General features: G+C 45.4%; 3 protein-coding genes across 4 annotated transcripts in view; 1 reads left to right on the top strand and 2 right to left on the bottom strand.

Moving 5' to 3' along the window:
* Positions 1–3,576, bottom strand: part of LOC124471417 (metabotropic glutamate receptor 4-like) — a 124,692-nt gene extending 121,116 nt beyond the window's left edge. The window contains exon 1 of the mRNA XM_047025895.1: positions 2,793–3,576. The gene's annotated coding sequence lies outside the window, so the exon portion shown is untranslated. The remainder of the gene's footprint in view (positions 1–2,792) is intronic.
* A 4,485-nt stretch (positions 3,577–8,061) lies between these two features.
* Positions 8,062–16,294, top strand: nudt3b (nudix (nucleoside diphosphate linked moiety X)-type motif 3b). Of its 2 annotated transcripts, XM_047025017.1 has the most exons (5): positions 8,064–8,361; positions 8,990–9,100; positions 12,060–12,104; positions 12,546–12,630; positions 12,715–16,294. In XM_047025017.1, the coding sequence occupies exons 1-5, from the start codon at positions 8,263–8,265 to the stop codon at positions 12,909–12,911; spliced, it is 537 nt and encodes a 178-aa protein (XP_046880973.1). In that variant the 5' UTR covers positions 8,064–8,262; the 3' UTR covers positions 12,912–16,294. The 2 variants fall into 2 exon arrangements, with proteins under 2 accessions (XP_046880972.1, XP_046880973.1); XM_047025016.1 differs by having other exon boundaries at positions 8,062–8,361; positions 12,546–16,294.
* Positions 16,295–16,711: 417 nt separating this feature from the next.
* rps10 (ribosomal protein S10) lies at positions 16,712–19,194 on the bottom strand. The gene is made up of 6 exons (XM_047025018.1): positions 19,098–19,194; positions 18,404–18,553; positions 17,864–18,038; positions 17,483–17,560; positions 17,204–17,259; positions 16,712–16,796 (listed from the first exon to the last, which is right to left on the bottom strand). Exons 2-6 carry the CDS (start codon positions 18,551–18,553, stop codon positions 16,752–16,754), a joined length of 504 nt encoding a protein of 167 aa, XP_046880974.1. The 5' UTR covers positions 19,098–19,194; the 3' UTR covers positions 16,712–16,751.
* Between the last annotated feature and the right edge of the window lie 211 nt (positions 19,195–19,405).

Below are 19,405 nucleotides of genomic sequence, written 5' to 3'. Positions count from 1 at the left end.
ACAGCGCTCTGGAGTTTCTCTGCTCTGCTCCTTGTCTTGCTTGATGAGAAAAGCACAGCTCAAAAACTGAACTTCTTTTCTTCGTGACTGGCAACTTCTGAAGGACTCTGAGCGTGTTCTGTTATCAGACGCTGCACTGACTGTCAAAATATTATCTTTTCTGCTTCTATGGCGTGTCGCAGAAGGTACACGGGCAGTATGAACATAACTGGTAGGGCAGAGCCGTTGCTTTCCAGCTCGTTCATGCACTCATCTGAAGATCAGAAAGAATTGTTCAGTCGAAAACAATATCAATCAGTTATAAAGTAGATTAAATTGATTGATTATTCATGACTGCAGTATTTCTCAAATACTCCTACTGTCATGAAATAGATTGAGTATATTTTCATCCATCTATCCATTCATATATCCATCCATGTATTCATCTACTAATCCATTCATTTATTTATCTGTTTATCCATCCACCCCTCCATCCATACACCCACCCACCTATCCATCCAGCCACCTATCCATCCACCCACCCACCTCTCCATCCATACAGAGCCCTGAGGCCTTGAGTCTCATCCTACTGGTCCCGGCCAGGAGCTGTGGTCTGGATGGGCTCCTCGTAGGGCAGATGGCGTCCGCCCAGAGGGGCTGTGGTCTGGATGGGCTCCTCGTAGGGCAGATAGCGTCTGCCCAGAGGGGCTGGGGTCTGGATGGGCTCCTCGTAGGGCAGATGACGTCTGCCCAGAGGGGCTGGGGTCTGGATGGGCTCCTCGTAGGGCAGATGGCGTCCGCCCAGAGAGGCTGGGGACTGGATCTGTGCTGCTGGAAGACTGCTCCGTCTGGCTCCACACGGAGGTCTGTTCCCAGCACGTCTCTGACCCAGGAACAGCAGGACCCCAGAGACAGTCCCGGGTCTGACTTGGGGAAACCCACGCATTTGTTTTGGATCATCTTTTCGGTTTCTCCTGCGCACCCCTGTCAGCGCCGCCTTAGCAAACACGCATTTGATATCAAACTAGATGCAACCTCGAAGGAACACATCTGTCTTCTCGATGGCCTGGTTTGATTTCTCCCACTTCAAATGAACACCATCGGTCCATCCGATGACACTTCACGCCAGATTGAAATGTTAAACATCCATTTCGGAGCAAGTAATTCGTGTTAAGCTAGTCTTCATACATTATTAACTGCGTGCTTGCTGGTGCTATCTGCTCAGCACAGCTTACATTCTGCCCCATGACATATTAAAGGCGCTTGGAAGAAATGGGCCATCCTTGGTGTTTTTGCTGACATAGCAGGGCCCAAACCTATGGAGGGTGTAAGATAAGATAAGCAGAGCAGGGTTGAGTGAATCTAACAGAGGCTGATTGGAATGTGGCTGTACAGGACTCCTTGGGCAGCCACCTTGCTCAGCCAGGAGTCAGCACCTGCACGTCACAGGGGTTTAACCCACACGTACTCTGTGGCCACATCTACACTGCCCTCGCGAACACAGGCATCTGCGTCCGTGAAGGAAATCTCCGACATGGAATCCATGTGATGGGAAGATCAGACAAGGGACTGAAATTTAAATTAAATCTCCTTCCCTCTATCAGTTTTTTGGGTGCTCAGTCAGTTTCTTTAACACAATTAACCCGGCAATTTGAGAAGTTGTTCCGCTCCCGGCAGTGCGGTTCGTTTCAAGGGAAACTTGCAGAAAGGTGCAGATTTTGGCAGGAATCATTTGGGTTCTCATGCATGACGGGCTCAGACTGGAAGATGATACCATGCTTATCTCCGGACCCACACGAGAGCCGGGGGAGGAGACAGGGATGGAAGCACCATCAGCGACAGCGCTGGCTCTTCCTGGCCCGTTATCCAAACCCAACCGGATCCCGGTTCTGTACTGGAAAATGTGCACAGTCTCAAGCCTGATGTGGCTTCAAACGTATTCTCCTGACACAATTGTGTCAGAGCAACTTCAAAAGTTTGTGATTTAGGGCACAGAGTGAAAGTGTCACTTCATTTCTACTTAGTCGATGCTCCTTGGAGGCAGTGCGTCTAGAACGCGCGCTGACGGACGGAAGGTTCTGTCTCACTCCGTCTCCTCGTGCGTCATCGAAGTTGTAGGCAGTCTGAATGTGATGTCGATATCAGTGCAAAATCTGAATAATAATTGGGGGTGCGGGACTGCGGGGGCCGCGCGGGGTGGGGTTTCTAGATTCTCTCGCTTTCAACTGTCTCAACTGAATTGCCGGGATTGCCCATTCAATGCCATCGTGCGGAACAAATAGGTTACACATTTTGACCCCCTGCATTAGTACGGATATCGATCAATCATCAGGGCTAAATCAATGAGTCAATTAATCAATACTGCTTTCCAGATATCGCATATTTGTTTATCCTTGGGTGTCTCGGAGTATGCAGCATCATTTCTTCATAGCCTACACGTTCTGCTGGCACAGACGTGTATACACAACACTGCGCCTTCGCATAAAACAATCAATGCACCTATACAGCGTAGCCCGTAGTGTATTATTCTGGGTTGAGCCTATATAGTTTTTGTGAAAAAAGAAGAAAATAAAAAAACTACCGTTTTTAGGAGGATGTTTTGTCACGAGCGCTTTTGCCGACAGAATAATCAAAAATTAGGACATAACAAAAAACAATCTATGGTGATGATACAGAAAGACTCGCATTCTTAAAGGCTACGATGTAATATGTAAAAAGAAACGTAGCCTACATTTGGGGTAAAATTCACAGTTTTCTAAAGTGTATTTTTATGTCAAAGTTGACCCATTTAAAGGCTGGGGTAGGCTACTCACCGTGTTATCCTGCATGTGAAGAATACTCTTTTGATGAATTGAATCATATCCAGTGCAAAAACTATCTCGATGGGGAGGCAAATTATTGTTCCCGTCGATGCGTGGTGATGGATTGGACTTGTGGAATGTAGTCCACGTGTATAAAACTGAACGACGTTTAAAATATCCAAAAGAAATCCATTCCTTCCGTGCAAGCTACGTCGATACCCAAACCACTGGAGCGCTGTACAGTGACAAGAGGTTATGAAAGTCTAAACTCCTAACTTTCGCTGCATGTTACTGTCACATAGCCATAATCTAACTGATACACAAATCATGTATTAGCTATTAGTTAAGAGGTGTAGCCTTTCCTACAGATTTGGTGATGAAAAGAACACGTGAAAATATCTCATCCCACGCCCGAACAATGGAGACAGCGCTACCCAATCAATGGAGAAAAAAAGCGCCCACTGAATGTTTTTGATCGCAACGCAAAGGACTATACTACGACGCAATCAGATAACGGGATCAGATGTCAAACATGTTGGCTAGCTTGTCAGCCATCCTCTGGACGTTCTGTTGCACTTCTTTCGAGCTATTTGAGATTCGACCACCTGCTACATTCCACCTATAGCTTGGTTACGGCTAAGCCTGTTTGGCTCCAGACCAGAAGCACATGCAGAATAACTTGATAATGAAAGAAAAATGCGGTGTAGACATATTTGGAATGTTCAGAGCTGTGATGCGGTTCTTTAGATTTGTTGAATAGTCAGTTTTTTTCCAAAAGCCTTCCACAACTCTCCATTGCGTAAATCAGGTTTTCTTCCAAAAGTCCATCACTTGGGGCAGCCGTAGCGTTCAGATTTGGCAAATAAAATACCTTTGTTTTCTAAGGGGTGGGGAGTGTTTGTGTGTATGTGTGCGTGGGGTTTGATGTTTTCAAATGTTATGCCTTACAGTTTATTTAAACATGTACTGTGCTATACCGTTGTTCAATTTCAACATAACCAAAGTATTCGACTATAGGCTACCACAACAAATTCACATTCGTGAATTTCATATTAGCTCTCATTTTTTTTCCCCGGTTTGACTTGGAAAAGAGGATTTCTCTAGAAATCTGAGAAAATGAAAAAAAAAACACTTCCTTCTCATTATTCCCAATCTCCACCGTATAATGTAGTGTATCAGGGCCGTCACGGGTTTAAAAGACCATCACGTTGTTCTTACCTATATATGCCCAGCCTTTTACGGCAAGGAGGAAGTTCCATCTATCAATATAATTAATAACAAATGGCTTATAGTGCCTATCAGGCATGCCACTGAGAGATTTCACTCCCGAGGCAATTCGTTCTCTACACGTTCAGATGGATGGTGATGAAAGGGTGAACTACCCAGGCTGACCGTGAACACAGCTTGAGTAAAGCTCTCTCCTTCTCTCTACTGCTCTCTTCTCTCAATATTTTTCTCTTTCTCTATCACTTGCTCAACCTTTTGCTCTCTCCCTCCCTCCTCTCTCTCTCCGTCTGTCCCTCTCACTTGCTCTCCCTTTCTCTCCCTTTCTCTCCCTTTCTCTCTCTCTCTCTCTCTCTCTCTCTCTCTCTCTCTCTCTCTCTCTCTCTCTCTCTCTCTCTCTCTCTCTCTCTCTCTCTCTCTCTCCTCTACCCCACTGTATCATAGGTAGACGCTATACCTGGAGCATCCTCCGTCGACACTAGTTGAGCGCTGGACGCTCGCCATCTCCCTGCAGCGCTGCTCTGGACCGCAAAGGCCTCTAGGTCACTGAATATTCAGACAGGGTTCGGTGGGCGGAAAGTCAGGCCAAATCAGGTCAAGCCAAGGTGAGCTTGGAAGCTGGTTCATCATGGGTTACCATATGTTGCAGTAAACCAATACTAGCCAGCGCTAACCACACATGTGGAATCTATGAGTTGTACACATTTAGGTTACATTAATTTATGAAACTGAGTTTAACACAATCTTATGACTCACAGATACAGCTCACTCACCCCCCTAACAGCTGTCCTCTGTTTCTGTAGCGCAAGCTCTTTTGATTAATAAGTGAGGGGTAGACTAATTGAATTTTAAGGATGAATGAGAAGAGTTGTCCGGATCCCTGCCGGCAGAGCTTAAAGCGCTGCAGCTTTTAAGAGGTTTAGGTTCAGGCCAGGGAGCTTTCCTACCCCGGTTCCTGTGTCCTCTGTGAGGATATCATGTTTGGGGGACTGTAAACACCGTACCCTGCAACCCCTCAGAGGTGGGAAGACTCCACAGATTACACGTTTCAATTAGCCGTGGGGCGGAGAAAAATTTAAACCATGCTAATTCCGGTCCCCAGTGTAATCCCGGAGAAAGAGTCGAAGCGAGAGGCACAATCGTCAGCCCCAGCCGTCGACTATTTCATGGATGCATTATAGAAATAATTCACACACCTCAGTGGTTTAGGGTTGGAATTTTGGGGGGAACAATGTTTCAGAGGTAGTTTTTCTCGAGACGAATTTCTGAGCTTGTGAGCAATTTCAGCGGTTTGCTCTTTAGGCTACACTTTTACTGTGCTACTTCACACCTAGAGTACATATTGGAAACCTTAAAACACACTCTCACTCACAACATTGAAGTGATACGACAAACTTGAGTGCGGAAAGTCATTGGCTCATCATCTCCGAACATCATTCAACCTGACAGAGTAGCCTGTAGATAGACCTACCTGATATACCAATTTAAACAAGTATCAGGGATCAAGGGATCAGATGGCTGAGCGGTTAGGGAGTCAGACTATTAACCAGAAGGTTGTTGGTTCGATTCCCGGGCCAAATAGGTTGTGTCCTTGGGCAAGGCACTTCACCCTACTTGCCTCGGGGGGGGGGGGGGGGATGTCCCTGTATACTTTACATAGCTAAATGACTAAATGTAAATGTAATGTAAGTAGCCCGTTCGGTAGTCTATGATGGACCGCACGCTACAGGTAGGGCAGCTTTCAGAAGATGATACATCTGCAGCGATCTGATCGGTCTCAAAATAATATGATGATTGATCAATAGCCTAATCAACAACAAAGTATTGTTGAGACTAATCATTATATCATTATATCACAGCTTAGTTTGCGTGTTGGTGTGTAGTGCACTTGGTAGTCCTTCCCAAGTGCATATGAATCTAATTTGTGCTTACTTTGCCCTTACACCTAATTTGTTCTCTAATAGCTACACTGATCAAAGCGGATCACAACCCCTTTGGCGTTGGTTGGCTGTGCTGAATGACAATATATAGCCTACAAAATCAACAGAAAAACATACAGTGCCTTAGAGGAGATGCTCTGTGTGACGTTGTGGGAAGTGTGACGAAGAGGAATGACTGAACTCAATCTAGTGGGTTTACGAGGCCGTGCGGTGAGCGGCCTCTACTGGAAAGAAGCGGTACTGTCGCTCCGCTGACGAGCGTGTTGTGTTTCTTTCCGGAGACGTCCGAAGAAAGTAAATGTGTTGCCTTGGTAACTGCAGATGGTCAGAGTTCAGTGCCTCTTCGGTGTTGCATGAGACCGACACACGCGTGTGATGCTGGAGTCAAACATCTTAACGATCGTAAGAAGAAAAAAGAACGTGGCCTATAGGCTACAAAATGAATGAATTAAAGGAGTAACGGTTGTGTAGAGTGAGATGAAACAGGCCTTTCAGATATAGCACTCGCTGTGTGGATGTAGGCCTACTGTAACGGAGTTGCAGGCCTAGGCTACTTTGTTAAAAATTAATAAAATGCAAATATACATTTATTTTGGTTCATATCCCACGTTGGGCTGGGGTCAAAGGTGTGTAACTCAATCACTGTGTGCAAATGACTTCTTGTTGTGTGATCTCTCAAAACAGCAGAAGTCTGTAGGCCTATGTCTTTAATGACATCGTCAGGGAGAGGATTGAAGATGGGGTGAGACCGTGGGAGGAAGAGAGTAGTGGATGGAGGTGGACGTGTCCCCCACGAAGATGGAAGATGGAAACGGAGGAGACTGTCAGCTGACTACCCAAACGCACTAGACATCGGAACGTCCTGTTCGAAAATAGCCTACAGCTCCCATAGGGGGTGTTCACATGTCTATTGGGGTGTTGATGATGAGGGATGTAAGTGTAAATGAAAAGATAGGTGCAATAGTGTAATCTAGTCTCAAGTAGTGGGCATACTGTTCATTTAATAACTTAGCTCCCCTCCTCCCTGCGCCATTCAATGTCCGTGCACAGACGACCTGGTAATGGAACCAGACTTATAGTAGGCAGCCTACCGTTCTCAGTGACTGTACAAGAAAAAATAGTCCTACTTTGTTTTCTTGTATCTGGTGTGTATAGCCTACCTTAGTTTTTGTTTGGTCGTTTTTTTTAGTTTAGTTTTTACCGTGTCTTGTAGCTGTCATTTGATTATGTGCACTGTGCTTGATAAACCGTTCCTTGACTATGACCACAAAACAGTGGCGATTTTAGACCCTTTTTAGGGGTGCTTGTGCACCCTTAAATTTCATCTCAGCACCCCTAAAAGTAATTTAAAAATATATATATATATATTATTGATTTTTATAATTTGATTCTGGTATGAAGAAAGGGACAACCTTAGTTTTTTCATTCATTCAAAATTTTGTATAATAATACATAAATGTAGTAATTGTTATCAAGTGAAATTAGGGATTTATATTAGCAAGGGGGTTTAGCACTTTTGCCAGGCACTGTATTCATGTCACATTCTCATTGGGGGCTGAGAACCTCTAAAGGTCTGATCCTAAAATCGCCCCTGCCACAGAATAAGACTATACTGAGAACAATGCACTTCCTACATGTTCTGCTGTACGATACTTTCAATGTGCAGTAGTCTAGGCGACTTGTATGTCGCTTTGGAGAAAAGCAGCTGCTCGATAAATCTCATGTAAATGTAAAAACATAAATATAGTGCTCAACTGAAAAAAATAGACCATGCAGGAGGCATTTTAATGGACGTTCAACATAACCTATATTTAATTTAAATAGCAACAATTCATATAACTTGATTTGCATGCATTTTCATCACCTTTGTTATCAGTTAATTATTGTTACTTTCCCCTCCATACCAACATATTGCGAGGGACAGTCAAAATAACATGTAGGCCAGAGTAAAATTATTTTTGTGATTTTGTATGAAATTATAACACATTAGGCTGAAGGCTACTTTTGTATTGGCCGGCGGCGGGGCCTACTGTGTTTTTTGGTGTGTTTTTTACATCCGATGGCTCAATTCTTCAAAGCGAGATAAGGTAAATTCTAAAGGTTCACTCCCTATGAAAGGCTACGTTACGGTTTTGGAGTAGCGGTAATTCGTAATGGCGACCGTGCCGGAGATGTGCCTAGGTTTGGGAAAATGAAGCGAAGAAGAAGTTATTTCTATTAAGAAAACACCGGGGTTCCCCAAAGGAGGAATTAACGTCGAAAACAACGGCTTTCTTAGGGTTTAAGTTATAGCTACTTTTGAACCTTTGTACCCCGAAATGATGAAGCTCAAGTCAAACCAAACCCGGACATACGACGGGGATGGCTACAAGAAACGGGCCGCCTGTCTCTGCTTCAGGAGCGAGAGTGAAGAGGAGGTAAGCCCGAGGATGAGAGGGTGTAGTGTGGGCCTCACTATCATTTTTATTACTGGACGCTAGCTAGAACATAACGTCTGCTTGATACATGTTTAGTTTGAAATACTTATTTTTGCTGGCATTACATAGTGTTATCACATGGACAAACAAGTTGCCAGTTTGACTTCAATGTAAGCAAGTGTTTGTTTTGTGTAGCCAGCTAGCCTGCCAGTTGCCTACGTACGCTAGTGATTATTAGAGAGCTAGCTTAATAGCTGTAAACTGGCTTTCGGAAAGAATAGTTAGCCAACCTGCTTAGTGGGACAGTTTACGACTACATTGATGGAGTTTTTGTGGCAACTGGTCACAACGAGGAGTGTATGCTAACGAGGCTATTAGTACTGTCCAGCTAGCAGAATAGCTAACTAGCTAATAACATAGGCATCATCTGATAATGACAGCCAATCTCTGACATGCCATTATGATAGTGCTGAGAAGGTTGCCAAGTCTCTTGTTGTCATTCCATTATCTGCCAATGTCCCCTTGTTGTTTTTACTAGCATTACCAAGCTACTTTTGTTTGTTAAAATGACCAAATTGGGAAAGAGGGCTGGTGCGATACATGATCAACTCTGACTCCTCCTGTTCAGGTGCTGCTGGTGAGTAGTAGCCGGCATCCAGATAAGTGGATTGTCCCCGGTGGGGGAATGGAGCCAGAGGAAGAGCCCAATGTTGCTGCAGCGCGGGAAGTTTGTGAAGAGGTCGGTTGTGTCTCTGTGTGTTTGTAGCTGGGAATGTGATAGTCTACATTACTGGGTTGCCTGAAAGCTCAATCACTATGAATATGCTGGAGTTGCTCTCTCTTGCTGTTGCGTAGAAAACAAGATTACAAGCGTCCAGGGATTACCTCACCCAGCGCTGCCTGAAAGGCCAACATGAGTAGCAGTATTCCACATGGGTGAAACACATCCACTTTAAACTCCCCATTCCTGCATCCCTTGCCCAGTTTGGCACAGCAGTCATCCTGTTTACACAGACTGAGAAAGCAGTGCGCCATCTAAGCAACCCGTGAATCCAAGTATCATGTTACACCAGAGTGTTAAAGTGCCAACCGGCGTCACTCTGCCCTTTACATGATGCTGTAGCTGCCCTCCACAAGTATCCTCCATTACTACCACTCTGCTCTGTACTCTCAGTATTACACCTCCCACTACTCTGATAATTGTTGTTTGCTGTTTAACACCACACACCCTGTTGGGAACTACTGTCTACTAGTTTGTAGGGTGTATTTAAGTTGGTGGACAAACATACTTTTAACGTTACTTAAACATGGTGCAGATCACTGGCTTAAATCTCTCATCCTTAAATCACAATGTGAGTCAGGGATAGGACAGATGTTGGACATAGTAAAAGAGAACCTTTAAAAATCTCTGTGACAACCCAAATAGTTGAAAGCTTTTTGTTGGCTTGCTTCTCCCCCTGGCACTTTCTAATTTAAAGTTCAGGTACAACAGAAGACGACAGAGGATGCTTCCCATGAAGCCTGCTTAGCGTGCTGGCAGAAGCCTCGAGGACAGCGTGCCGGGGGGTGTTGAAGGGTACGAGAGAGAACGTCCAGGACAGCCAGGGCGTTGAATTACATCCCCCCTGACAGATCGACTGCCTTTAGAGGGGGGTTGTTGTGTAAAGACTATACCCTTTCTGTGATCCATCACATTGTGTGCTGATATCATCTCTTATTCTGGTTGGTGTGATCAGTAGGAAGGGCATCTGCCCTTCCTGGCTTGCATGTATATTTTCCGCTGGGAGAGCGCTGGTGGAGGAGGAGTCGGCTTGAAGGCCTACGAAGCCTGTTTGGGTCCCGAGAAATCAACAAGTGTCTGACTGCCCAGTCAGTTGGTCTGTGACGGAGAGTTCCCTGCCCAACATGGCCCCAGTGCGGGCTGTAAGCCTCTTACTGCATGGGGTTGTAGCAGGTCCTAAACCCTGCTGGCTGATTCTGATGGTCATATGAGAGAGGGCTGGGGAGAGAGGTGCTTATGCTCGTTGGTGCAGACTCATGCCAGAGATGACAGAAACACAATGTCAAAGTTCACTACAGGCTCATGTCGTTGGGTGTCCACAGCCCTCCCCCAGCGAGGGCTGTGTTGTCTGGGGTCAGGAGGAGAACGCTGGGTCCACCAGGCTGAGAGAGAAGCAGGAGACGGCAACACTCAGCTATGACTTGGCGTATTGTATCAGCTGAGTTTGGATCTTTAGAAAGTGAACGTAAAGGCTGGGCCTGTGTCAGTGTAATGTGTTAGCATTAGCAGCACCTGGCCTGTGTCAGTGTAATGTGTTAGCATTAGCAGCACCTGGGCTGTGTCAGTGTAATGTGTTAGCATTAGCAGCACCTGGGCTGTGTCAGTGTAGTGTGTTAGCATTAGCAGCACCTGGCCTGTGTCAGTGTAATGTGTTAGCATTAGCAGCACCTGGCCTGTGTCAGTGTAATGTGTTAGCATTAGCAGCACCTGGCCTGTGTCAGTGTAATGTGTTAGCATTAGCAGCACCTGGCCTGTGTCAGTGTAGTGTGTTAGCATTAGCAGCACCTGGCCTGTGTCAGTGTAATGTGTTAGCATTAGCAGCACCTGGCCTGTGTCAGTGTAGTGTGTTAGCATTAGCAGCACCTGGGCTGTGTCAGTGTAATGTGTTAGCATTAGCAGCACCTGGCCTGTGTCAGTGTAATGTGTTAGCATTAGCAGCACCTGGGCTGTGTCAGTGTAATGTGTTAGCATTAGCAGCACCTGGCCTGTGTCAGTGTAATGTGTTAGCATTAGCAGCACCTGGCCTGTGTCAGTGTAATGTGTTAGCATTAGCAGCACCTGGGCTGTGTCAGTGTAATGTGTTAGCATTAGCAGCACCTGGCCTGTGTCAGTGTAATGTGTTAGCATTAGCAGCACCTGGCCTGTGTCAGTGTAATGTGTTAGCATTAGCAGCACCTGGCCTGTGTCAGTGTAATGTGTTAGCATTAGCAGCACCTGGGCTGTGTCAGTGTAGTGTGTTAGCATTAGCAGCACCTGGGCTGTGTCAGTGTAATGTGTTAGCATTAGCAGCACCTGGGCTGTGTCAGTGTAGTGTGTTAGCATTAACAGGAGAGCTAACACACTACACGTGTGGTTGGGGTCTAAGGCTGGTTCTGAGGCTGGGTCTGTGTCCATGGAGGAGGAGGTGGTATTAATAGATGAAACTTGAAGCAGGCTGTTTCAGTCTAAACCTGGCCTGCAAAACATCTCACATTCCCAGGAGGAGAGCTACGCCCTGATCCATACTAGACCCCTCAACCCTCCCATTGACTAGACTTGTAAACGCTAGCAGGATGAGTAATAAACTGATGTTATCAGAAGATTTCAGGGCGGTTCAGTGTGGAAGCAGAATGGTGCATGGGTCATAACAGGCTTATACTCATACTGAATCATCTGTACAGTTTGACCACATTTCAAGGATATTCTTACGGCTTGTGATTGTACAATAAGTTCTGAAAACTCAATACTGGTCTTCAGCCAGTGACTCTGTCAATGTAACCGGTCATATCTAGATTAACTGAGATGTCAAAGATGCAGGAGATGACTGTCATTTTTTCCATCTTATATTATGCCTTTTACTTAAAGTACTTGGCAACAAACCTGATTGTGTTTTATTTGTGAGGCGTGCCCTGAGCTGTGTGGTTTGTGAACGTTCCAGGCAGGTGTGAAGGGGACTCTGGGACGCCTGGTGGGGATGTTTGAGGTGAGTAATCTAGTCCTTTTGGCTCAACATTTCTGAGTATCACAATTGCATCTCAGAGGATATTTTTAAGTTTTCTACTACACATTAAAGCTATATGAGAAACAGCTCCCCCAATTCCTGTCTGAACTACCGTAACTTCCTGCAGCTAGAGCAGAGTTTCAGGAGGAAGGCCCGCCTTTTAAAAGTTGATTGGCTGGAACGGGATTGCTGGAACATAATTATCTGGAAAGTAGTGGGCCATTCAAAATTGGAAATGGACATGTATCTGGCACTGAGCTATCTGTGTTGCTGAACAACACTCAGAGGGCCTCATTAGCTTACACAACACATTTACAGGGGACCAAACTTTTCTTTTTAATTACCAAACTAATCTTACCGTAAGTGACGAGCAGTGTTTTGGAGTTTTTCCAAGTGAGTGAGTGAACCCCTTGTACCCAACAGAACCGGGAGAGGAAACACAGAACGTTTGTGTACGTGCTGGTGGTGACAGAGGTGCTGGAAGACTGGGAGGACTCGGTCAACATCGGTGAGTATCTAGAGGTCACCTCGACCCCTCCAGCCTCGTTCCCCATCACACTGTTCCTCAACCCTGTCTCCTTCCTCTCAACAGGGAGGAAAAGGGAATGGTTTAAAATAGACGATGCCATCCAGGTGCTGCGGTGTCACAAGCCTGTGCAGGCCACCTACTTTGATGCTCTTCAGCAGGGCTGTCTGACCAGCAACGGGACGCCCCTGGTCACCTCCATAGGAGGAGACCTGTCCCCCACCTATAACATCAATCAAAGCTCTGTGTCGGGTATCAGATAACTACAACATCACACCCTGGAGCCCCACGGCCTGGAGCCCCCCTCCCCCTTCTCTCTCTCTCGCTCCTACCTGTATGGTTTTCTGTTTCTTCTTCGTTGTCTCCATGGTTACATGGTTTGCCTTGCCAACTCCTTTGTGCCAGAATTGTGGCACAGACTTGATGACAAGTGTTGGGTGAAGATTCTGAAACACTTTGTAAATGTACATGTAACCTTTCAACCCCATCCCCTGTTCTTTTTCTTTCTTTTTATTGACAACTGCATGAATTGTTCCTCACTTCCTCTCCTCTTTCTCCCTCTCCTCCACTCCTTCCTCCTCTCTCCTCTTCCTCCTCTTCTCCCTCTTGTAACACGCCCTTAGCGTGGTGGTTATTGAATGCAAGAACTACTTTTTACTGTTGTAATGTAAAAGTGTATACTTAGTGCTTAAGCTGAAGGCTTTCAGTGGTCTTTTTAATGTCTCATCTTTTTGGTTCTTTTCTGTGAATGAATGTTGCCCATGAGTGTATTGTTTCCCTCTTGTACGGACAGGATATGTTCTCTGTGTCTGAATGGACAGACTTGTTGAAAGTGACTTCTTTTGCATGAGCACTGTTTATGGTTTTGGTCTCACACATTCTGGCGACCTGATTGTGAAACGGACAGTCTTTTGTGGTAAGGTCTTTGAAATCCTCTTCATTTTGCTCCTCATTGTGGTTTTTGATGTCAAGATCTCATTCTTTATCTGAAGGAAAGGGGCGGCACAAAGTTTCAAGTCGACACTTGCTAAGTCTTCTTTGATTTAGCCAATCACTGAATCAAAAAAAGAGAAGAATGTTCCCTATATAACTATAAAATGTAAGAATAGACCGGATAATCTCTCCTCAGAGAACCAGTTTTTCTTACTCCAAATTATTCCCTTCTTATTTGGTCCTTTAGTGGGTTGTAACTTTGGGGTTCAGGGGTGTGGATGACGAAGTTGTCCTTCATGTCTTAAGATCTGAGCGTTCCTGAGGAGAACAGCGAAGACTGTCAGGACACCCAGCACATATCAGCTTGCAGCAAATCAGACTTTCTCTGCTCCTCCATCTGGTTTCAGTTGAATAGTGGTTGTTTACATTACGTTCATAACAGGTAGGCCCTAGACAGGTATTTTTAAGGTGAGTTTTTAGAGGGCACTTTTCAGTAAGGTGAAGTTGTTTTATTTTCTAAACCTTCATTCTTTAGTATTTAATCTGCATCCCCAAAAACACTAAAAAAAACACCTGATTGACATTGAGAAAAGTATTGGAATATAAAAGGATGTCTTTGGCAAGATGCAGAACAAACAAGCCTTGTACAGTTTGAGACCTCGTTTTTAACCGTGTAAAATGCTTTTGGATACTAGTTTTATTTTATTTTTCTCTTTGACGTCAGGCAGAAGTGTCTTTAGTCCCGCTGTGTTCTGCCTTGATATCTGGCATGGAGCGCTCGGCTCAATACTGTGAAGCTGAAGGCGCTGGAGGTGGCATGTACGTTTGTCTTGTAAAGTGTTTATTTCTGTAAAGATCAAAGGTGAGAGAATGCAAATGACAAAACTCTTTTCCTGCCACGTGTAGAGGAGTAGTCCACAGCTGCGCGCTGGGGCGGGAGGCCTAGTCACACGGGGTGAACACAGGGCTTTGACGTGGGTAAATAACTTCACTGGGGTAACAGACTGTACATCTGAGGCTTGTGATGCAGACTCTGTATGGTGTTAGGGGCCTATTCAACACTCACCACCGAAACCCTCTTCCAAATTCCTTGTCCAAACATTAGCCTGCCAAGGTAGAAATGCTTATTGCAGACACAAAATGTAGATTTTATCTTCTAGGTTTGCTGCTACAGAATGATAACTACCAAAGTGCAGTCATGTCAGACCACGGAGCTGTTATTTCAGCCTCCTGTCAGCAGGCCGCCCCATCAGAGGTGTTAACCAGGCCCTCCCGTCACCCCTGCTGCCCATAGCTCTACTCGCTATGGCTTTCCAGAAAAACACCCCCTACTAGCCTCGTTTCTAATAATTTATTTTGACCTGTGTTTCACCTAATTTCATCGCCCATCTGTTCCTGAGTTGATGGAGTCACGGTAGAATCAAGCCCTGCCGTGACCATGGCTGCAGACTACAAGCCCTGCCGTAACCATGGCTCCAGACTACAAGCCCTGCCGTAACCACGGCTGCAGACTACAAACCCTGCCGTAACCACGGCTGCAGACTACAAGCCCTGCCGTAACCACGGCTGCAGACTTTGAACGTGCTTTTACTGCTTTTTATTGGTCTCGTTAGGTGTGGAGGGCGAAGTCTTAGTTTGCGTTTCCTGGCGCTGATGTCTAGCGGAGGTTTCATATTAGCCCCTTTCTGGGCCAGCATGTGTAAGATGTGTGAAGGTCAGCCAGCAGCCCTGAACAGCCGTGTTGGATTGTCCAGAGGAGTCTCAGTCTGTTCCAGGCTGGGGAGACGGAGGCAGACACACTGTCAAAACGAATGTGACACAACTCACGAGAAACAGCCGATGTCTGAACAACTATCACCACTTCCTCCCAGACCTGTCGTTTCCTTGTTTGTACTTTGTGTATCTCTACTTGTTATTGACAAGATGATGTATTGTACTCTGGAAGGTCAAAGGCCGTCTCTTAAAAAGCTTTTGGCTTCAGTCTGAGACGGTTAGATCTGTCTCACCCGTGTGACCTAACATGCCATGCAGCCAAGGCCTCTCCACAAACGGGCTCTGGAAAATGAAGTAAACATTGAGGTTTCAATGACTGAGTGTTTGAAAGGTCTACTGGGGGAACAATTTAGAAACACACCTTTTGCTATGTTTTCTGACAGGATAGAACCAGTCGAGATATAGTTTCAGACCCAAGACATCCTCCAATAAGAAAGGGACTATATTAAGGATTGACACAAGCTGAGGTAGTCCTAAACAGCAGCTGTTAAGTGATGATGGCAATAACTTTGGTGGCAGTATTGAACACATGACCATAAAAGAATGTTTGGCACCATCTAGTGGTCATTAAATGTATGGGGCATCAAACCACATCACTAAACCCAAATGAAATGTTGCGAATTGTAGCATTTCAAGCTGTTAAAGGCCTCTATCAAATATTGACAGAATTTTCTTAAAAAACTTTCAGATTGTGCTACAAATTTCATAATTGTGCCTGATGTGGGAGAAACAACTTTTGGGCAAATTATGTTTCGAAGAGAATGATCTGGCGTGGAGCCTGGCTTAACCTGGGAGTTCATGTGGTCATAGTTTTCTCCAGGGTGTTCGTGTGGCTGACAATTTATTTTCCTTTTTGTCATTTGGGACTGTGGAATACTCTAGCGTGAGAAGACAGAAGATTGTAATATAAATGTGCCAACAAGTAAACACCAGTATTTCACATTATGGGTCTGTTGTCTTTTTATGTTCACCTCCACCTAGTGAGTTTCTCCATCAGTGAGCGTTCAGTAGTTACATATTTGCTTATTTCCCCCTACGTACGCTCTGTAGCAGAGAACAGGGCAACCAGCCCGATCATCTGACACCATATGCTGAATACACAGTATTTGTATTATGATTATCAAATTATAATATGCACTTGATGGTGCACTGTGCGCCATGTGGCTTGTTACAAAGCAACTTAACACCCCACAGTCAGACATTTAATTGATTACAGCTTTGCAGCCACGCAATAAAGCCATATATGTAGTTCCACTGCTACCGATTCCTCTATGTTCCGGGTCATTACAGGAGCATGCTCCAGCATCAGAGAGGCATGTGCAGATGGCAGAAGGGTACGATCAAAGATGACAAGAAGTTGTGTTTTGTCTTTATTGTACAGAAATTGATCCAGAGTTTTACTGTGGAGGCTGCTGTCCCCGGCCACGCCCGAACCCGCCCCTCTGTGGAGAGAAACAGGATGTCAACGCTCACGATACTGGAAATAGGATGATTTTGAACAATTAAGACCTGTGAAATGAGTCTTGGAAGATTTGAAAACAAGCCTGTCCACTACCATGTAGATTAAACCCTGGCAATGTATGTAACATCTCCAGTGGTCCTAAGAGACACCCTGCCTGTCCTGAGACACACCCTGCCTGTCCTGAGACACCTGGAGATACTGAGACACCCTGCCTGTCCTGAGACACCTGGAGATACTGAGACACCCTGCCTGTCCTGAGACACCTGGAGATACTGAGACACCCTGCCTGTCCTGAGACACCTGGAGATACTGAGACACCCTGCCTGTCCTGAGACACCTGGAGATACTGAGACACCTGGAGATACTGAGACACCTGGGGATACTTACGAACTGGAACTCTGTCGCAGCTCCTGCACCTGCCTCGGCCTTCTTATCGGCACCAGCTGAAAAGAGAAACCATCTTAATTACACTTCAAATAAGAGACTTCACACTGTACACTTCAATCTAGGTCTGTTACATCCAGATGTACAGGTACAACTGAAGTTAAAAACAAAATTAAAAACCACAATGTCATAGTCACAGCACAGTTGAAACCAGGACTAATCAGATGGCTACATAAACCCCAGTGGCGTGAGAAGCAGTCTGCTTGTGTCAGAGGTACGTACGGGGGGCAGCGGTCCTCCTGTAGGTGTCTCTGTCTGCCTCACCACGGTTCAGACGAGCTGGTCTCTCTCCCTCCATACCTGGACACACAGGAAGAGGAGCAGGAACAACCCATCAGCTCATCCAGACAGGAAGTTACACACAGGAAGAGGAGCAGGAACAACCCATCTGCTCACAGCATCCAGACACACGACACACACAGGAAGTCACACACCTAGGTTCCATCCAACGCCTAACCAATCCAAACAGCGAATACCAATTCTTGAGACAACAAATGACCCGTCTCCAGTAACTCAGTGGTTTACATGCACGACAGACTAAATAAGAGTGCTACTCGTCCTCTCCCCTCGGGCTGAGCCCAGGGCCCCAGGTGGGAGACCTACCCTTGGGTCTGGGTCTGGCAGTCTCTGGCCTAGTCTGGCGACGGAGGGTGGCAGGGACGATCTCAGGAGGAAGATGGAGGAAGTCTCTCAGGTACTGGATCCCTTCATTGGTGAGGTACCAGTAAAAATGGCGCCAGGCAAATTGCTCTTTGACATACCCACACGACTTCAAAGACTGTAGAGGCAAACATGCACAGAACACATGCATTTTTTCACCCACATAAAACAAATAACAGAAACACAGCATGAGCAGATCTGAATTCAATCGCAAAACATGAACACATGGTGACATCAACTGACAAGGCCCTAAACCACCATTACTACAGTAATCATCATGTAGTCAATGCAACGCAAACAGACGAATCCCCATCAAGGGCAACTCAATAGACGCTGTTCAAACTCAACATCCTTTACAAACGCTAACTGTGGTCATCCACTGACAGAGCTTAGTCGTCCCAACATCTGCCTAAACAGCATCCTGGATATGAAATATACTTAGTTCCGACAGATGCTTAGTCGCTACCGTTTCCCTCCTCTCACCTGCATCGCTTTCATCACATGCAGGTTGGGCACGTTCTTGTCGGCAAGCTCGGGGTGTTTGGGCAGATGAACATCTTTCTTTGCCACCATGACACCCTCTTTGAAGAGGAGCTCATAGATGGCAATACGGTTTTTCTTGGGCATCAGCATCTGAAGAGAAAGTATATTTAAGCGGGAGTGAACACCGACCGTTAACAACTCATGTTGCTATAAGCAGGTCTGAAGCAGTCAAGTCTTATACGAGCGACGTTTGATAACTACAGCTAGCTTTGCTGTATTGAACATAAGCTATATGCTTAGTTAGCATATTGCTTACTGTAGATATTAGTAACCCACTGACCAAATGTAATCCACTTTGTAACAATTTAATTGAAATGTTTATATCCATTGATAATATAATTCGTTAAGATTTTGCATTAGCGAGCTCGGCACTCATTTTGTATTAGACGCTTTGTCGTGAGTTGCCGCTAATAGCTAAGACCAACCGAGCTAGCTCGGCAGTCATTCGAGGACATCAGTGCTTGAGCCTGGGTCCATCATTGCGGATCTGGATAAATTGGCGTCTCTTTCTACATTAATATGTCAACGAATTGATGACTAACAGTACCATTATACAAAAAAGTAACGTAAACGTTTAAAAACTAATACGATGTCGAAGATTTATATAGATTGATACGCCGGGTTTTTTCCTTACCTTTCCACTTGGTAAGTGACCGGAGCCGGAAGGACAGACCTTCGGTTGCTGAAGAAGATTTAAGGCAGAACGTTGGACTCAGTCGCTTTACCGCCATCTCCTGGTCTGGGGGATAGGGGGAAACGTGTAACAAACGAAATTCACAATCGGATTAAAATAAAATTGCTAACATTTTCTCTTATAACTTTCAAAATACACATGCACATTTTGCGTGAGTAGTTCTCTTGGGATCATTTTGTTTTGTGCAGAATAACTATTGTTCTCGGATTCAACCGGCTTGTTTTACAAGAGCGACAGTAGTCTTTTGG

Source organism: Hypomesus transpacificus, chromosome 9 (genome assembly GCF_021917145.1).
Source record: "Hypomesus transpacificus isolate Combined female chromosome 9, fHypTra1, whole genome shotgun sequence".
NCBI lineage: Eukaryota > Metazoa > Chordata > Actinopteri > Osmeriformes > Osmeridae > Hypomesus > Hypomesus transpacificus.
The sequence above is the reverse complement of the archived record's forward strand: the minus strand, read 5'-3'. Positions and strand labels throughout refer to the sequence as shown.